The 16,447-nt window shown below is 36.4% G+C and overlaps 1 protein-coding gene across 1 annotated transcript; it reads right to left on the reverse strand.

Moving 5' to 3' along the window:
- Nucleotides 1-13,998: 13,998 nt before the first annotated feature.
- LOC104850036 (zinc finger protein 83-like) lies at nucleotides 13,999-15,626 on the reverse strand. Its single transcript, XM_033759676.1, is given in 4 exon segments — nucleotides 13,999-14,240; nucleotides 14,243-14,454; nucleotides 14,456-14,790; nucleotides 15,348-15,626. Coding segments are annotated over 4 exon segments (1,068 nt in total).
- Nucleotides 15,627-16,447: the final 821 nt, after the last annotated feature.

Consider the following 16,447-nt stretch of genomic DNA (forward strand, 5'->3'; position numbering starts at 1 on the left):
GAAAAAAGAGTGAGCTCAAATAAACAACCTAATGATGAATCTTAGCCTCCTAGAAAAAGAGGAGCAAGAAAAACCCAAAGCTCATATAAGGGAGCAAATTATAAAGATCAGAGAAGAAATCAATGCAATGGAAAATAAGAAAATTATACCCCCTCCCAAAAAAATCAATGAATTGAAGCTTTGGTTTTTCAAAAGAACAAATAAAATTGATAAACCCTTGGCCAACCTTGTCAAAAAAAGTAAAGAAAAGGCTCAGATCTATGCAATTAGGAATGAAAAAGGTGAAGTCAAAATAGATCCAGCAGAAATCCAGAGGATTGTCAATATCTACTTTGACAACCTGTATTCTACTAAAATGGAAAACATAGAAGAAATGGAAAATTTTCTAGACACTTATGAATTGCCAAAGTTGAACAAAGAAGATAAAGAATTCTAAACTCCCCAATTACAATCAGTGAAATTGAAAATGTAATTAAAAGTTTACTAAGTATGAAAAGCCCAGCTCCTAATGGCTTCACTGCTGAATTCAACAAAACATTTAGGGAACTATTGCCAATACTCTTTAAACTTTTCAAGGAAACTGAAAGGGAAGCAATACTTCCAAATTCATTCTTGGAAGCAAGTGTTACTTTGATTCCAAAACAAGGGAAAGGCCCAACCAAAAAAGAGAATGACAGGTCAATCTTAATAAACATAGATGCAAAAATCCTCAACAAGATATTGGAAAACAGAATACAGATGGCCACCAAGGAGATCATACACCCTGCTGACCAAGTCGAATTTATCTCAGGGATGCAAGGATGGTTTAACATACATAAATCAATTAATGTAATAAACTATATTAACAGAGTCAAGGACAAAAATCATGTGATCATCTCAATAGATGCAGGAAAAGCATTCAACAAAATTCACCAATTCATAAAAACCCTGCAGAAAATTGGAATAGATGGTCTTTATCTCAACTTAATAAAGGCTATCTATGGAAAACCAACAGCCAACATCATATTAAATGACCATAAACTGAAACCTTCTTGCTAAAATCAGAAACAAGACAAGGATATCCACTATCACCAATCTTGTTCAATATAGTTCTAGAAACATTAGCCACAGCAATTAGACATGAGAAAGAAATAAAAGCAATAAAGATAGGAAAGGAAGAAGTTAAACTGTCATTATTGCTGATATGATACTCTACATAGAAGACCCAAAAAACCTCGCTGAAAGACTTCTAGACTGAATTGACACATTCAGCCGCATAGCTGGATACAGGGTCAGAACTCAAAAATCAATAGTCTTCTTGTACACAAATAACAGACTCACTGAGAGAGAAATTAGGGAAATAATTCCTTTCACAATAGCATTAAAAAAATGAAGAATCTAGGAATCAATCTAATGAAGGAAGTGAAAGACCTCTACACTGAAAATTACAGCACTCTGAAAAAAGAAATTGAAGAGGATATAAGAAAGTGGAAAGACATCCGCTACTCCTTGATAGGAAGAATCAACATAGTGAAAATGGCCATACTACCAAAACTGCTATACAGATTCAAAGCAATCCAAATTGAAACTCCAATGCTATATCTCACAGAACTAGAAAGTAATCCAAAAATTCATTTGGAACCAGAAGAGACCTAGAAGAGCAAAAGCCATTCTAGGCAACAGAGACATGACAGGGTATCACAATCTCCAACTTGAAACTGTGCTACAAAGCCACTGTGATAAAAACAGCATGGTATTGGCAAAGAAACAGACCTGAGGATCAGTGGAAAATACAGCAACAACTCCAGACATACTCAGCTACCTCATCTTTGACAAAGGAGCCAACCATCCTCAGTGGAGGAAAGATAGCCTCTTTAATAAATTGTGCTGGGAAAACTGGATTTCAACCTGCCAAAGATTAAAACTAGACCCTTATCTTTTACCTTGCACTAAACTAAAATCCAAGTGGATTAAAGATCTAAATATTAAAACAGAAACTCTAAACTTGCTGGAAGATAAGTTAGGCAGAACTCACAAAGACAATTGGCACAGGAAAAGACTCTATGAACAAATCAGAAAAACAAGGATAGTCCAAACTCAAATGTAGTACAAGAAAGGAAATCATAAAGACCAGAATGGAAATTAATGAAATTGAGAATAAAAAAGCAATATAAAGATCAATGATTTGAAAATCAATGATTTGAAGAGATAATTCTTTGAAAAAATAAACAAAGTAGACAAAGTCTTTGCCAAACTTATCAAAAGGAAAGAAAAAACTCATATCAATGAAATTAGAAATAAAAAAGTCAAAATCACAATGGAGATTGCCAAAATACAGAACATTGGTAATTATTATGAAAAATTATAAGAAATGTTGGAGAATTTTGAAGAAATGGATTGATTTTCAAATACATATAAATTTCGAAAACTGAAATAAGAAGATATAAAAACTCTGAAAAATCCAATAACAGACAGTGAAATTGAGCCAGTAATAAAAAAAACTTACCAAGTAAGAAAGCACAGATCCTGATGAATTCACACTGAATTCTGCAAGAACATCAGGGAGGATATAACATTAATACATCTCATACTCTTTAATGAAACTGAAATGGAAGAAATATTTTAAAACTCATTCCTGGAAGATAGTATTCCAAAGGGATAAGGGTCAGAGAAGGATGAAAGTAAAAGAGAAAAGTACAGACTGAACTTCTTAATTAGCATAGACATAAAACTCTTCAATAAGGTACTGGCAAATAGAATGCAACACTTTATTAAGAAGATCATCCATCATGATCAAGTAGGCTTCATTCCAGGAATGCAAGGATGGTTCAGCATATTCAAATCAATAAATGTAATAGAGTGCATAAACAGAAGCAAGGACAAAAACAACATGATTATCTCAAGACACAGAAAAATACTTTGAAAATATCCAACATCCATTCATAACCAAAATCCTGAAGAAAGCAGGTATGAAAGGACCTTATCACAATCTAATAAAAGCCATTTATGACAAACCTACTGCCAACATAATATTAAATTTGGAAAGGCTGAAAGCTTTCTATTTAAAATCAGGGATAGGACAAGGATGCCCACTATTATCACTATTCCTATTCTATATCATACTAAAAATATTAACCCGAGAAATATGGCAAGAATAAGAAATAAAAGGGATATGTATAAGAAAGGAAGAGGTCAAATTATCATTATTTCTAGATGACATACATAATTCTTAACACAGAACCCAAATTTCCAGTGAAAGGCTCCTAGAATTAATAACTATATTCAACAATGCAGCAGGATACAAAATCAACACACAGAAAACAATAGTGTTTCTGTATGACAGTAATGAACTCTCCAAGAAAAAAATTAAGAAAACAATAGTGTGCAACATCGCATCATGACAAATTAAAACTTATATATTAACCTAACCAAGGAAATAAAAGGCCTCTAGAATGAAAGCTACTGTACACTGAAAAAGAAGATCAAAGAGGGCATCAGACAATGGAAAGATATCCTCTGTTCCTGGGTAGGCAGAATGAGTAAAGTCAAAATAGCCATACTCCCCAAACTGATATATAGATTTAATACAATCCCAAATCAAAATACCAAGAGCATTCTTCACAGAACTAGAAAAAGTCCTGAAAACAGAGACTCAGAATAGCAAATGCAATCCTGGACAAGAAAACCAAAATAGGCTGCATCATAATCCCAGATTTCAAGTCATTATACAAAGATATAATGATGAAAACAACAGGGTACTGCAACAGAAACAGACATGCAGATCAATAAGGCAGAATAGAAGATGCAGGAAAAAAAATCTAGGCACATTAAGTTGTCTGATTTATGACAAAGAGGCCAAAAGCACACACTAGAGGAAAGATAGCATCTTTAAAAAATGATATTAGAAAACTGGTAACACATACGCTGAAGACTGAATCTAAATCCATCTTTCTCTATGTACTAAACTAAAAATGAATCAAAGCCTTAAATATTAAGAAACACTGAATCTGCTGGAAGATAATATAGGTAAAACTCTGGAAGACATAGGCACAAAAAATACTTACTAAAGAGAATCCCAACTGTAAATGAAATAGCACCAAGAACCAACAAAGTCATATCAAATTCAAAATCTTCCATAGAGCAAAGGAAATAACCAATAGAGTGAAAAGACAGCCACACGATAGAAAAAAATTTTGCTTGCTTCTTTTCAGACAGAGGACTAATATCCAAAATATATAAAGAACTAAAAAAAAAATCAATAAAAGATGAAGTAACACAAATGGCCAATACATGAAAAAATGCTCCAATAGAGAAATACAAATTAAATTAGCACTGACATTCTATCTTACTCCAGAAAGAATGTTTATCATCAAGAAATTTACAATAACAAATGCTTGAAAGGCTGTGCGAAAAGGGGGACCCTTCTACATTATTGTTGGGAATGTAAACCAGTGGAACCACTATGGAAAACAGTATGTGCATTCCTCAAAAAACTATGACTACAAACTCCATTCCATCCAGCCATCTCCCCTTTAGGTATCTTCCCAAAAGATTTAAAGGCGTCACACCACAGTGACAGAAGTACACCTGTTTATAGCAGCACAATTCATGAAAGCTAAATCTTGGAAGCAGTAAATATATTCATGAATAGATGAACGTATAAGGAAAATGTGGTATATGTGCACCATGGAGTAATATTGGGATAAATTGGAGTCGTTTGTTGGAAAACAGGTGCAAATTGACACTATAAAGTTACCTGAAATCAAACACACAAGCTTAAGTATCATGTACCTTCTCTTACATGAGAAACCCAAAGCATATATAATTTAAAAACAAAATAAAGGGTACACAATAGGAAACAGGGAGGTAGATCTTTTGCAAAAGGGAAAGGGAACTGGGGACTGAGTGGGGGATGGAGGGAAGAAAGGAGATAAAAATAATTAAGATATTTTAAGTATATGTACTTAGTTCCTATAATAAACATTATATTGCAAATGTCTACTAAAAATATAAAAATAATTCATATGCTGACTATTGGATCTTCCTTGTAAATCATCAGTCTCCGTGTTAGTGCCTTAGCCAAAGTCTTGATTTTTCAATGTTCATGGATGCCATTCAGCTTGTCCTGAGCCATTTAATCAATGATCAAACTGTATGGTATGTTTTTATTTTTTCCACTAAGTTTATTTGTACATTTAAAGAAAACAATACAGATACAGTCATCATTGGGATCTTGCTCCTTTACGTGGTATATTTTGGTTCTTGATTTTTCCCCAAACCCCTGCCCTCCCTTCACCCCACTTCACCCCCTTCACCCTTCCCTATTTATGAAGACTTTGCTTCCATTTATATGGTATATTTTAGCAATCTCAAATCACTATTTACTAAATTATTAGATTATAAAAGCAGAGACTTGAACTCTGCTAATTCTTAACAGTGGATATGCATTTCTTGCATTTTTTAGGTGTTCTAATTTTATCATCCTACTAATAAGACCACATATTTCCTATGAACTCTGACTATATCATTTAACATTCAAAGAATAGTTTTACCGAGTGTATTTAGGGACACTGCAGAGAGCAGCTATATAACATCGAAGTCACTATTATATCTGGTGTAGGGAATTTTAAGGACATGATGTCTTGAAGCTCCCCTTATGTATATGAGTAGAGAAATTTTTCTGAGTTTTCATTACCATGAACTTCTGTGTCTCCCAAGAGACAGATTTATTTTAAAGTTACACCTCTGTGAATCCTACATTCAACAATGTTTGTCTCCTTTTTCACTTGCAAAGAGCTTGAAACACATACTTGTGGCTTGACTTTAATGAATGCATAGTAATTTATGACTTGGACTTTTTTATGTACTAAACCATTCCCTTGGCTTTATTTTGTTTTCCTGCCCTTATTTCCCCTTTGCTCAGATTTGCTCATCTATTTAGTTTTCCCCCATTTGTATGTTTTCATAAGCTGCCTCAAATCCTTTAATAGTAGCAAGACAGAGCTAACCCAAATTAAATAAAAGTGCAATTATCTCACTAGTTGTTCATGATTCTTTTTAGAGGAAAAATAATCCTTTACCTAGCTCCAGGTGACTATTGGGGTGGAATGTCGTAGCTTGTGTCAGATGTCTCCCAAAGTCATAAGTGGGGCTTTTTCAGAAGTGGCCAAATCTAGAGTTTGTCGTGCTGTGATTGATTCAAGGTGCAATGTTAGGATGAAGGGCACTAGTATTAAGGGTGTGAGTGTCTCGTAAGTAGTTTGGATAAGATAAAAGAACTGTGGTCACCCCTTGCTTGCTTTGCTACTTCTGTCCATCATGAACTGATTCTGCTTTGGAGCCCGCTGATTGTGGGCTGAAACCTCTACAAACCTCTACAAATGAGCTAAATAAACTTATCCTCCTTTCACTTTGGTTGTTGGGTATTTTGTTTCAGCAACAAGAAAAATAACTAAGACAAGTAGCAAGACAGAGCTAACAGAAATTAAATAAAAGTGCATTTGTCTCACTGTATGTTTATGATTATTTTTAGAAAAAAAATCATCCTCTACCTAGCTCAAAGTGAGTATTGATTCTTCAGGAGCTAAGAATTGCAAAGTTCATGATGTATAAAATGATTTATTTGGAATGTCAAGAACTCAGTCTCTTCTCAGTTAATGATCACTCCCATCAATGCTTTACGTCCAGAAGAATCATAACCTGGTAAAACATGTGAAGAACAGCTGTGTTGTCCACAAGCTCTCACAAGTGAGGTTGTGCCCACCAGATGACAGGACACAAAGAGCATCTTGGTGGTGATACCACTGCTCTGTGATGAGAGTAGTGTGGACCACATCACTGCACAGGCTTTTGCCTTCTGGTGGAAGTTCATCCTTAGCACACGAGACACGCTGCAGCAACTTGTTCTTCAGTTATTAGATTGCTGTGATTTTTTAAAATAATTATAACAAAAATCCATAGTTTGGATGATCCCATTGTTTAGATTCCAAGAGAAAGATCCTCTACTGTACTTTACCAACCAATGAAATAACACTTATGGTGCACGCAGTAGGGACCTTATATGTTGTACAATTCCCAAATTTGATCATAATAAAAATTCAGTGAGATATTATTTGCTTCGTTGCAGTTCAAGGGGGAAAAGAATTTATCCTAATAATCTGAATTGCAGTACTAAATCTCAGATCATATAACTCCAGAGAATGCAGTATTTGCTTTCGTTAAAAGCAGACTATTTCTCTTGGTTCCTTCCCTCTTTTGGGCATACTCGGGTAGTGGTAAATTGTGTGTGTGTGTGTGTGTGTGTGAGTGTGTGCGCGAGCATGCACGTGAGTGTACATGCCCATGCACCAATGTGAGCAACAATCCAGACTCTCTCTTATATTCTGGGCAGTGAATCAGTCAGGGACCTAGAAGGTAGTAGAGAGCTGCTTCACTCAAAGGAGTTTAACTTAAAAGCATGTAGTAAAGAGATTACCTGCAGGGCTCAGGATCTCAAAAGGACTGCGAGACACCCTAAGACCGGCAACAGTGGGACAACACTGTCACTCTTATGTTTGAAGACACCAAAGAAGGGAATTTTGTTTCAAGAGCCTAGTGAGATTCTAGCCACCTATTTATACAAATTTATTTGTTTTTTATGTGCTTGCTTACATCTGGTTGCATGTAGTTTTTCTGAGAAATAATATAAAAATGTTATAGAAGACCAACTTTATGATTTGTGTAACAAAGAGAGATCAAGTTAAGTAGTTAAGTGGTATGTCAGGCTTAGGCATTCAGTCTCTACCAGTCCTAATGGTAAACCAGAACTTTCTGCTCTGGGGTGCCAGTGCTGCCTTCTGTTAATGCACTGGTAAAGAAAGGTCAGCCAGTCCCTAGGAGTGTTTCAGTAGATAGTGGCTGAGCAGAGTCAACACAATAGTCACTCCAATATCCCATCCTTAGAGCTTCTTATCTACAGTTAGCCAGAGAAGTTCTAGGACCTCAGCCAGTCACTATAGACTACCACGGAGGCAAGACTTCATTCAACAACTCATCAAATTGTTAGTACCATTGCTGTGTGCTTGAGGTGATGCATTACAACCTCAGTTCCAGAGATGTGCTTCCATATTGATGAATTTTGTTGAATTCAACACTTTATTTCATTCTCCTTTCTCTAAGCTCTTGGAGTCTACTTTCATGCAAGGTGCCTTGAATCATAAATATAAATTAACAGGACCCTACAATTGCCTCAATGTTCACAGTCCCCTTCCTGGATCACACTTTCTCTATCTGGACACTGATGGGATCTACTATGGATCCTGAGGTAACAGGGAATTGTAGAGTGGATCTCAGGAGAACTGATACCTTATCTTGAAAGAAAATTCTAGTTCTCTTGGAAAGATACCCAACAGAGGGATGGGTATCTTTCCAAGAGAACTAAAAGAATCATATCACAGAGAAGTATGCGCACCCATGTTTATAGCGGCACAGTTTGTAATAGCTAAATCTTGGAAACAACCTATTTGCCCATCCGTTGGAAACTGGATAAAGAAGTTGTGGTTTTTCTATAAAATGGAATATTACTCAGCCATAAAGAGCGAGAGAATAGATTCATTCATAGGAAAATGGATACATATTGAAGATATACTCCTAAGTGAAATAAATAAGTCCCACATGTGTAAATACCAAATAGTTTCCCTGGTGTGAATATTCTGCAACAATGCATAAGATTCTAATAAGATTACTGACATTTAGAAATGGGAGGAAAGGAGCTAAAGGTGTAGGGAAGGTGTGATACGTAGGGGAAGAACAAAAAGGGAAAAGAAAAAAATGTGAGAGAATGAAAAGATGAAAATAAAGTGTTTGTAGATGGGGAGGGGAGGAGGGGGTGAAGGGAGGGCAGAGGTAAGGGGAAAAAATGAGAATCAAGACTTGCCATGTAAAGGTACATGATCCCAACAATGAATGTAACTGTACTGTATCCCTAAATGTACCAATAAACTCAATAAAAAAAAAAAAAGAAAATTCTATGTGTGAAGCTTTTGACATTATTTTATACAGGAAAAATCAGTTCCTTAAGAAAAAGTGAAAGGCTGCTTCAGTTGGCAAGGAAGATTCACAGGAATTTTCAGTTTTAGTGTGCTCAGTATGTTCTATTTCTGCCCAAATGTTCTCATGGTAAATTTCAGAGTTCCATTTTTTTCCCATATGTAAGTTACCTTACATAATTTGGTTAGAGTGCTTATTTAACTGGTTTTTTCAAATATGCAACTGTACGATCACATCTGGGGCATGATTCTTAGCCGTGTCTTCTTACAGCCACGTTAGATAAGGTGTATTAGTCAGCTTTCCATTCACTGGTGCAAAATACCTGGTACTTGCAACTTAAAGAAGGAGAGGTTTATTTGACTCCTGGCTTCAGAGCTTCAGTCCATGGCTGGCTGTTTCAAAGGCAGGAACATCATGGTGGAAGGGCTTGGAGGAAAGTTGCTGAACTCATGGCAGACAGTAAGCAGAGCAAGGGAACAGCATCAGAGAGAAAGGGCCAGGGACCAAGCATAGCACGCAAGGTCACACTTCCGTGACCAGCTAGACACACTCAGGAGAAGAAGTGTGCTTTACTATTTCCCCAGGCAGCTGTCAAGCCAATGAAATTGACAGTCCAGCTTAACTCTCAGGAAAGGATTTTCCTTTAGGACATCAGAGGCACTTTGTTTCTTTACCTAATTTTTGATTTGAGAATGTAAAGCTCTCACTTCATCTGTGTTTTTCAAAAAGCTCTCCAAGGCAGTAAAGGCAGTAAGAAATACTTATATCAACATTTCTGATTTGTTTTTACCACTGAAGCAATAACAATAAATGCTCAGCAACTTGATTTCCCAAAGCTCGCTTTCCACTTGCACTCTATCCCACCCTACGAAGGTGGTAAAACCTGGAGCAATGCTTGCGGATGGTATTGTTTGTCTAGGGCATACTTCCTTTTGTTGAGGAAATTGCCTGGGGCTGATGGCAACCAATCCAGAATCTATCTAACGAATCTATGTCCTGGAGTGAAGTTGAATATTAATTACTACGTCAGTCAGTGGTGACAGGCAAGGAAGAAACCAATGGTGCTATAAAACAGATGTAACTAAACAGAATTTTTAAACAAGACTTTTTACTGAGACAGATATATATCCATAGTTAAGAAAAAAACAAATGTTTGTCTAACAACCAGAAGTTAAAGAGTCAAGAGGAGGAAAAATTGTTACCAAGCTTGGCAAGAGGCTGAGTTCTGGAAGAGAGGCTACTTGTCAGGGAGCTGACAAAACATCAAGGCAAGGAAAGAAGGAAGATGCATTCCCCTGCCTCCTCTCACCATTTGATTTCCTGATATCCTACTTCTTATTGTTTGAGACTAGATGGTAACCAAATGGAGCAAGGATGATGTATGCAGGTAGTTGATATCTCTTTCATTTCCAGGGAAATTAAAGCCAAGAACATGTATGCTTGAGATACTTTGCTAAGGCAAAACCTTCCATTGTATGTGCCATACAATTCTTACATATTCAAATAATGTGTATTATATTTTAGGCAATCCTCAAGTTAATAAATCTATATTTTCATTAATCTATTGAAAATTTTGACAAAAATTCTGCAGTATTGATAGATGAATCTAATCTCAAAGGGAGGGAAGGTAAAGAAATATCTGTTCTAAAGCTCTAAGAAATATTTTAAAAGATTCAATTAAGTTAAAACCCTGAATTAAATGGTCTAAGATTCTTAGCTTAACCTCCTATAAGGGAAAAAGGTCAGGAGAGCATTTCCATATAAGTAATTAATTAAAAATAATGTTTTGGCAAACTTAAATAAATATGAAACAACTTGAAAGGTTTTTACATTGTATTTAAAATGCTAAAGTGTTTAAGGAAGTTATAACAACTTCTTGAGTCTTTGTACTAATTTCATATACATAATATTAGGTATATATGTACATAGCCAAAGAAAATTTTCAGTTTTATGCCAGGCAATTTTTGAGATTCTGGGTTTATTTGTCTTCCCATAAAGAATGTTGGGCTTTACTTTGGCAGACAGCTTCATCACGCCCAGGCTTGGTTTCCAGCTTTGTTAGAGCAAGTCTGGAATATTCCTTCCACACCGGCGGGAAGGAGTATTTCTACTCCTCAGCAATGACTTTTCTGGAGTTTCCCTTCTGGGTTGCTCTCATTCTCTGTTTCCCAACACTGATTGTTCTCCAGCAGTTCCACTGATGTCATGTTTCTAAGGAAGTTGCTTTGAAGAGGCTTCCTCTGAGCTTCACACACGCACGCACACGTTTTTGATCAAAGACTCCAGAGGATACCTGTGCAGATTTCTGGGGCTCCTTCACTACTATGCTCCCTTTATCCCCCTTTTTTCTGTACCAGGGATCAAACTCAGGACCTTGAGCTTGCGAGGCAGGCAGTGGAACCACTGAGCTAAATCCCTTTGTTTATAAGGGTGTCTGGTCCCTGCCCCTTTCTCTCAGATGCTCTTCCCTTGCTCTGCTTACTGCCTGCCCTGAGCTCAGCAGCTTTCCTCCGAGCTCTTCTTGTAACCTAAAATATAAATTCCAGCTCCTACAGTAACCCCAAACTTCAATCTCTATTTCCTGTGGCCAGCAGGACTTCAGCACTCCAATTGGGCTCCTTGGCCACAATTTGGAAGTTGTTTTCACGTAGTAAACTAGAGCAAATATAGCATTTACCTATGTGTGGTGTCTCTCAAGGATCATGGCCCTGAACTGTGTGTGGAGCAAGGCCCCCAAAGAATTGCTTTATGTATTTTTCCAGTTTTATAGTTAGTCATAGTCAGAAGTCTTCATTTTCAAAACTCATTTCATTGTTTCCTTAGTAAATGATTGGTTATCTTCCAAAACATTATAAGACTTGGGGACTGAATAATGCCATTCAATTGAAAAAAGTGTGTTTTTATGGAGGAGTTTCTTAAGTTTGTCTCTCTCTTTTTGGTACTGGGGATCAAACTTGGGACCTTGCACTTGTAAGGCAGGTGGCAGCAGCACTGAGCTAAATATTGAGCAGTTTGTTGTACCAAGCAGTTTACTAAATGCTTTGAATAAATTTTCTCATTTCATCTTGCAAATAAATCAGTGAAATATAGTCCTTGTTGGCTGTATTTTGTTTTTCACTTTAGGAGGTAAGGCTTTTTATTTTACTGATGCCTCTTTAGACACCTCCAAGAAAAGCCTGTAAGGAAAGCATTTCAATAGGTTTTAAACTTCAGATTAAAATTCAAATATACATACCATTTCCAAAACAAAAACAAAAAACAAAATTCAAGGAATGCAGTTTTTAATAGTATGAAACTATCTGGCTATTTACCTATATCCTTCCATTTTTGATGTACATCATGATGTTAATAGAGTTTAACTTGTAATTATTCTGCAATGTGCAAGACGGAAGTTTCATTTTGGAAAGGGACTTATTCTTCATATAAATTCTATGATATGGAGTAAATTGTGAGAATTGGTTAAATAATTAACATAGTATTATAGTGTAAGAGTTCTTTGCAATATGAATTCTTTTTTTTTCTCTTTGAGTTTATTGGTACATTTTAGGTATACAGTACAGTTACATTCATCATTGGGATCTTGTACCTTTACATGACAGGTCTTGGTTCTCATTTTTTCCCATTATCCCTGCCCTCCCTTCACCCCCCTCCCCATTTACAAATACTTTATTTCCATTTTTTTCCTTTTCCCTATTTTACCTTTTCCCTACCTTTCCCATTTCCCTTACACCTTTATCCCTTTTCTTCCTATTTCACATTGCAATATGAATTCTTTGGTGACCCCTGAAGACATGTCTTTGAAGAATGAACTTTTTTGAGGCAGGATCAGTTCAGGCTGGCCTTTAACTATGTAGCTCAGGCTAGCCTCGAGCCTGTTGCTATTTTCCTTCCTTAGCCTCCCACATGCTGGGACTATAGGCATGCACCACTGCACTCTGCAAAAGTGAGCTTTCTAAGCTCACTATATTTGTCAGTTTCACTCTACAACAAATCCTTTTATGACCTCAAAATCAACATTTCACAAAAGACGCACTATATTCATTACACCTGCAAGGTTTCTCCCCAGCTCAACTATTCTATAGTTTTGGTGCTTGGATAAAAGCCTTATTATGCCAATTGCCTTTGTCTTGCTTCCTCAAGATATAAATTGATGCCTAGTGAATTCTGAGAACTCGAAGCCTCTGTTGCACATGTATTATGGTTTTTATAAGTTGTTCTTTAGTATTCATTGGGATGTTGATTATTGCTTGAATTCGTGATGGCTTTGCCACCCTCATTGCTTCCGTAAAATATCATTCATGTACAAATTCTCCAGAGTTATGGAAGGTAGGAATTTGCACATTCAACACATTTCCAGCATAGGTCATCTGATATGTCTTGAAGCGTAAGCAGTGAAAAAGAGGATTTGCCAAACTTATTACATTTTTGTCAGATTTTCAGGGATACATTATCTGATGTGCACTGAGGCCTTGAAAGCACAATCACAGATTTGCCATCCTTATTACTTTGTGAGATTTCTTTCAACTGCGAATTTTTTGGTGAATGCTAATGTCAGATTTTCACCTTAAGGCACTGTTACATTGGTAAGGTTTCTCTCTGCTATGGGTTGGTTTACGGTTATTTATGTGTTAAGTGACAATGTTAAATGATAACTCAAGGCCTGCCTCATTTACTGCACATGAAAATTATCTTTCCAGCAGGAATCCAAAACTTTGTTAGGCTCAAACACTGACTGAAGACTTTTGCCTCATTCACTTTTCAGCTTTCTTTCTGGGAGAGGAAATCTCCAATGAACTCCAAGTTAGAAACTGTCATAGAAGACCTTGAGATATTTTTTCCAGTATGGATTACATGCTTAGTTAGGCTTAAACACACGAACAGCTTGGTAACACTCACTGAATTTGTAAGATTTTACTCCCAAAGTGATACTATGCATAAACTGTCAAATTTGACCAAAGATCTTTGGACATTCGTTACGTTTCTAAAGTTTCCTCAGGTATGAATTCTCTGCTGATGTACCAGAGATGAGTTTAGACTGAACACTTTGCCACATTCATTACATCTGTAAGGTTTCTTTCCAGTATGAATTCTTTGGTGACATGAAAGATGTGAGTTTTGACTGAAGACCTTTCCACATTCATTATATTTATAAGGTTTTTCTCCAGCATGTATTCTATGATGACATGCAAGGTGGGAATTGTGACTGAATACTTTGCTACAGTCATTACATTTCAAGGTTTCTCTCCAGTCTGAGTCATCAAATGTTCTGCAAGATATGAATTACGCCTAAACACTGTACCACATTCTTTACATTTGCAAGGTTTCTCTGCTGTTTGAATTCTACGATGTTGTGCAAGGTGTGAAATATGGTTAAAGACTTTGTCACATTCACTACATCTATAAGGTTTTTCTCCCACATGAATTATCAGATGTTGTGCAAGGTAGGAATTGACTGGAGACTTTGCCACATTCATTACATTTGAAAGGTTTCGCTGCAGTGTGAAGTCTATGAGGGTTCACAAGGTTTAAAATTTGATTGAAGGCCTTGCTACATACATTACATGTGTATGGGTTCTCTCCAGGATGGATTCTCTGATGATTTGCTGGGTATGACTTGTGACCCAAAACCTTGCCACATTCATTACATTTGAATGGCTTTTCTCCAGCATAAATTTGCTGATGTTGAGCCAGATCAGAAATATGATTGAAGACTTTTCCACATGCACTGCATGGGTATGGTTTCTCACCTGCATGAATTCTCTGATGACTTATAAGATTTGATTTCTGATTGATTGAAGATGTTGCTGCATATATCACATATAAATTGTTTCTCTCCAGCCCAGACTATCTGATGCATAGTAAACTGTGAGCCTTGCTTAAAAGATTTTCCACAGTCATTCCATCTGTAAGGTTTTGTATTAATGTGCATGTCCTGTTCTTGTATGAAAAATAAAGGATCGATAAAATTATTTTCATATTCATGAGAAATGTTTGTTTTGACACTAGAAGGATTACTTTGGTGGCATGAAACTGAGGAATCACTGTTGTTAGACTGTGCAATATAATTACACACTCCTAATTGTTCCTTTCTTTTGCATACAGCTGGTCAAGCAGTTGTGATTGAAAGCTTAATCCAAGGCAATTTTAATATGTTTCTTTCCTGCATCCCTTCTATGATATTCGTCTCTTCTACCATTCAGATTCTCCTTGTGTGTCACACAAAATCCTATGACAAATCTTCTTCCCTCTCTGCAATGGCCCTGAAAATCATGTATAGTTTTCTGGATTTCTTTGAAGCACAATCCTTCAATGTCATGGATTTTATGACTTTCCAATATTACTGTCTGGAACATTTCTCCCGTATCACTTTTTCTTTTTGGTGGAAATTCCTTGATGATAGATTTGGGAGAGGTATCTGTGGTCACACCTTTGACATATTCCCACGCATCTGAGTTTTTGGATACTTTCACTTGGCCACCCATACTCGAGAGCTCTCCTCCTTGCTCCAACATCACGTCCCTGTATGAAATCCTCTGAATGGGGTCCAGGTCTTCCCACTCCTCCTGGGAGGACTTGATGGCCACATCCCTGAATGTCAACAGACCCTGAATAAGAGCCATTTTTGACTTTTTCTTTCCTCTTCTTCCTCTTTCAGGCTTCTTCCTTATGTAACAAGAGTCTTTAAAAGTTAAGCCTGTTGGATGTTCCAGCAGAGTTGTGGTGATATATGTACACAGGATTCTAGGGTTCCTGGGAGAGGTCTGAATCCTGGTGGCTATAGTCTGTTGGCTATATTTTAGAGATGAGGAAAATGAAATCTAAAGACTAACAAAGCCTTGCCAAGAACTCATCTCTAATGAATGATAGAGTCAAGAATTGAACCAGATTAGTAACTCCAGGGTCAAACTCTTAAAATCCATTCTTGCTTGATTATTCTTCTCTAATAAGCCACTTATATAGCTAAAGCTGTTCTAATAAAAATGCCTTATTAGTTTAGAAAATTCAGCTATTGCTGTACATGTTCACTATTTTTGAAAAGCCTCACATATGTAATTGTTCCATAATAGCTTTATTATTCCTCCTTGTACCCAAGGATAAGGAAGCTAGCTGCATTTCATTTTTCTAAGGAGAAAGTAAACTGATTTCCTTAAATTGAATAGGAAGGGAAGGAAATCAGTGCACTTTATTATTAGTTAAATAACAAAACAAAGTACAACTATGTACTTTTAAATTAACACAACTTATTTTTAGAACAGTTTTTGATTCACAGCTAAACTGGGTGAAAATTACAGACAGTTTCTACATATCCTTTTCCTCCAGCACACAACCTTTCCTCCCCTCAACATCACAGCACCAGAGTCAAACACTTGTCACGCTGAGCCAACATTGATACATCATTATTAACTGAAGCCTATAGTTCATATTAGGGGTCACTTTTCCT

This window comes from Fukomys damarensis, unplaced genomic scaffold (assembly GCF_012274545.1).
Source record: "Fukomys damarensis isolate Sample0158 unplaced genomic scaffold, DMR_v1.0_HiC HiC_scaffold_37, whole genome shotgun sequence".
Taxonomy (NCBI): domain Eukaryota; kingdom Metazoa; phylum Chordata; class Mammalia; order Rodentia; family Bathyergidae; genus Fukomys; species Fukomys damarensis.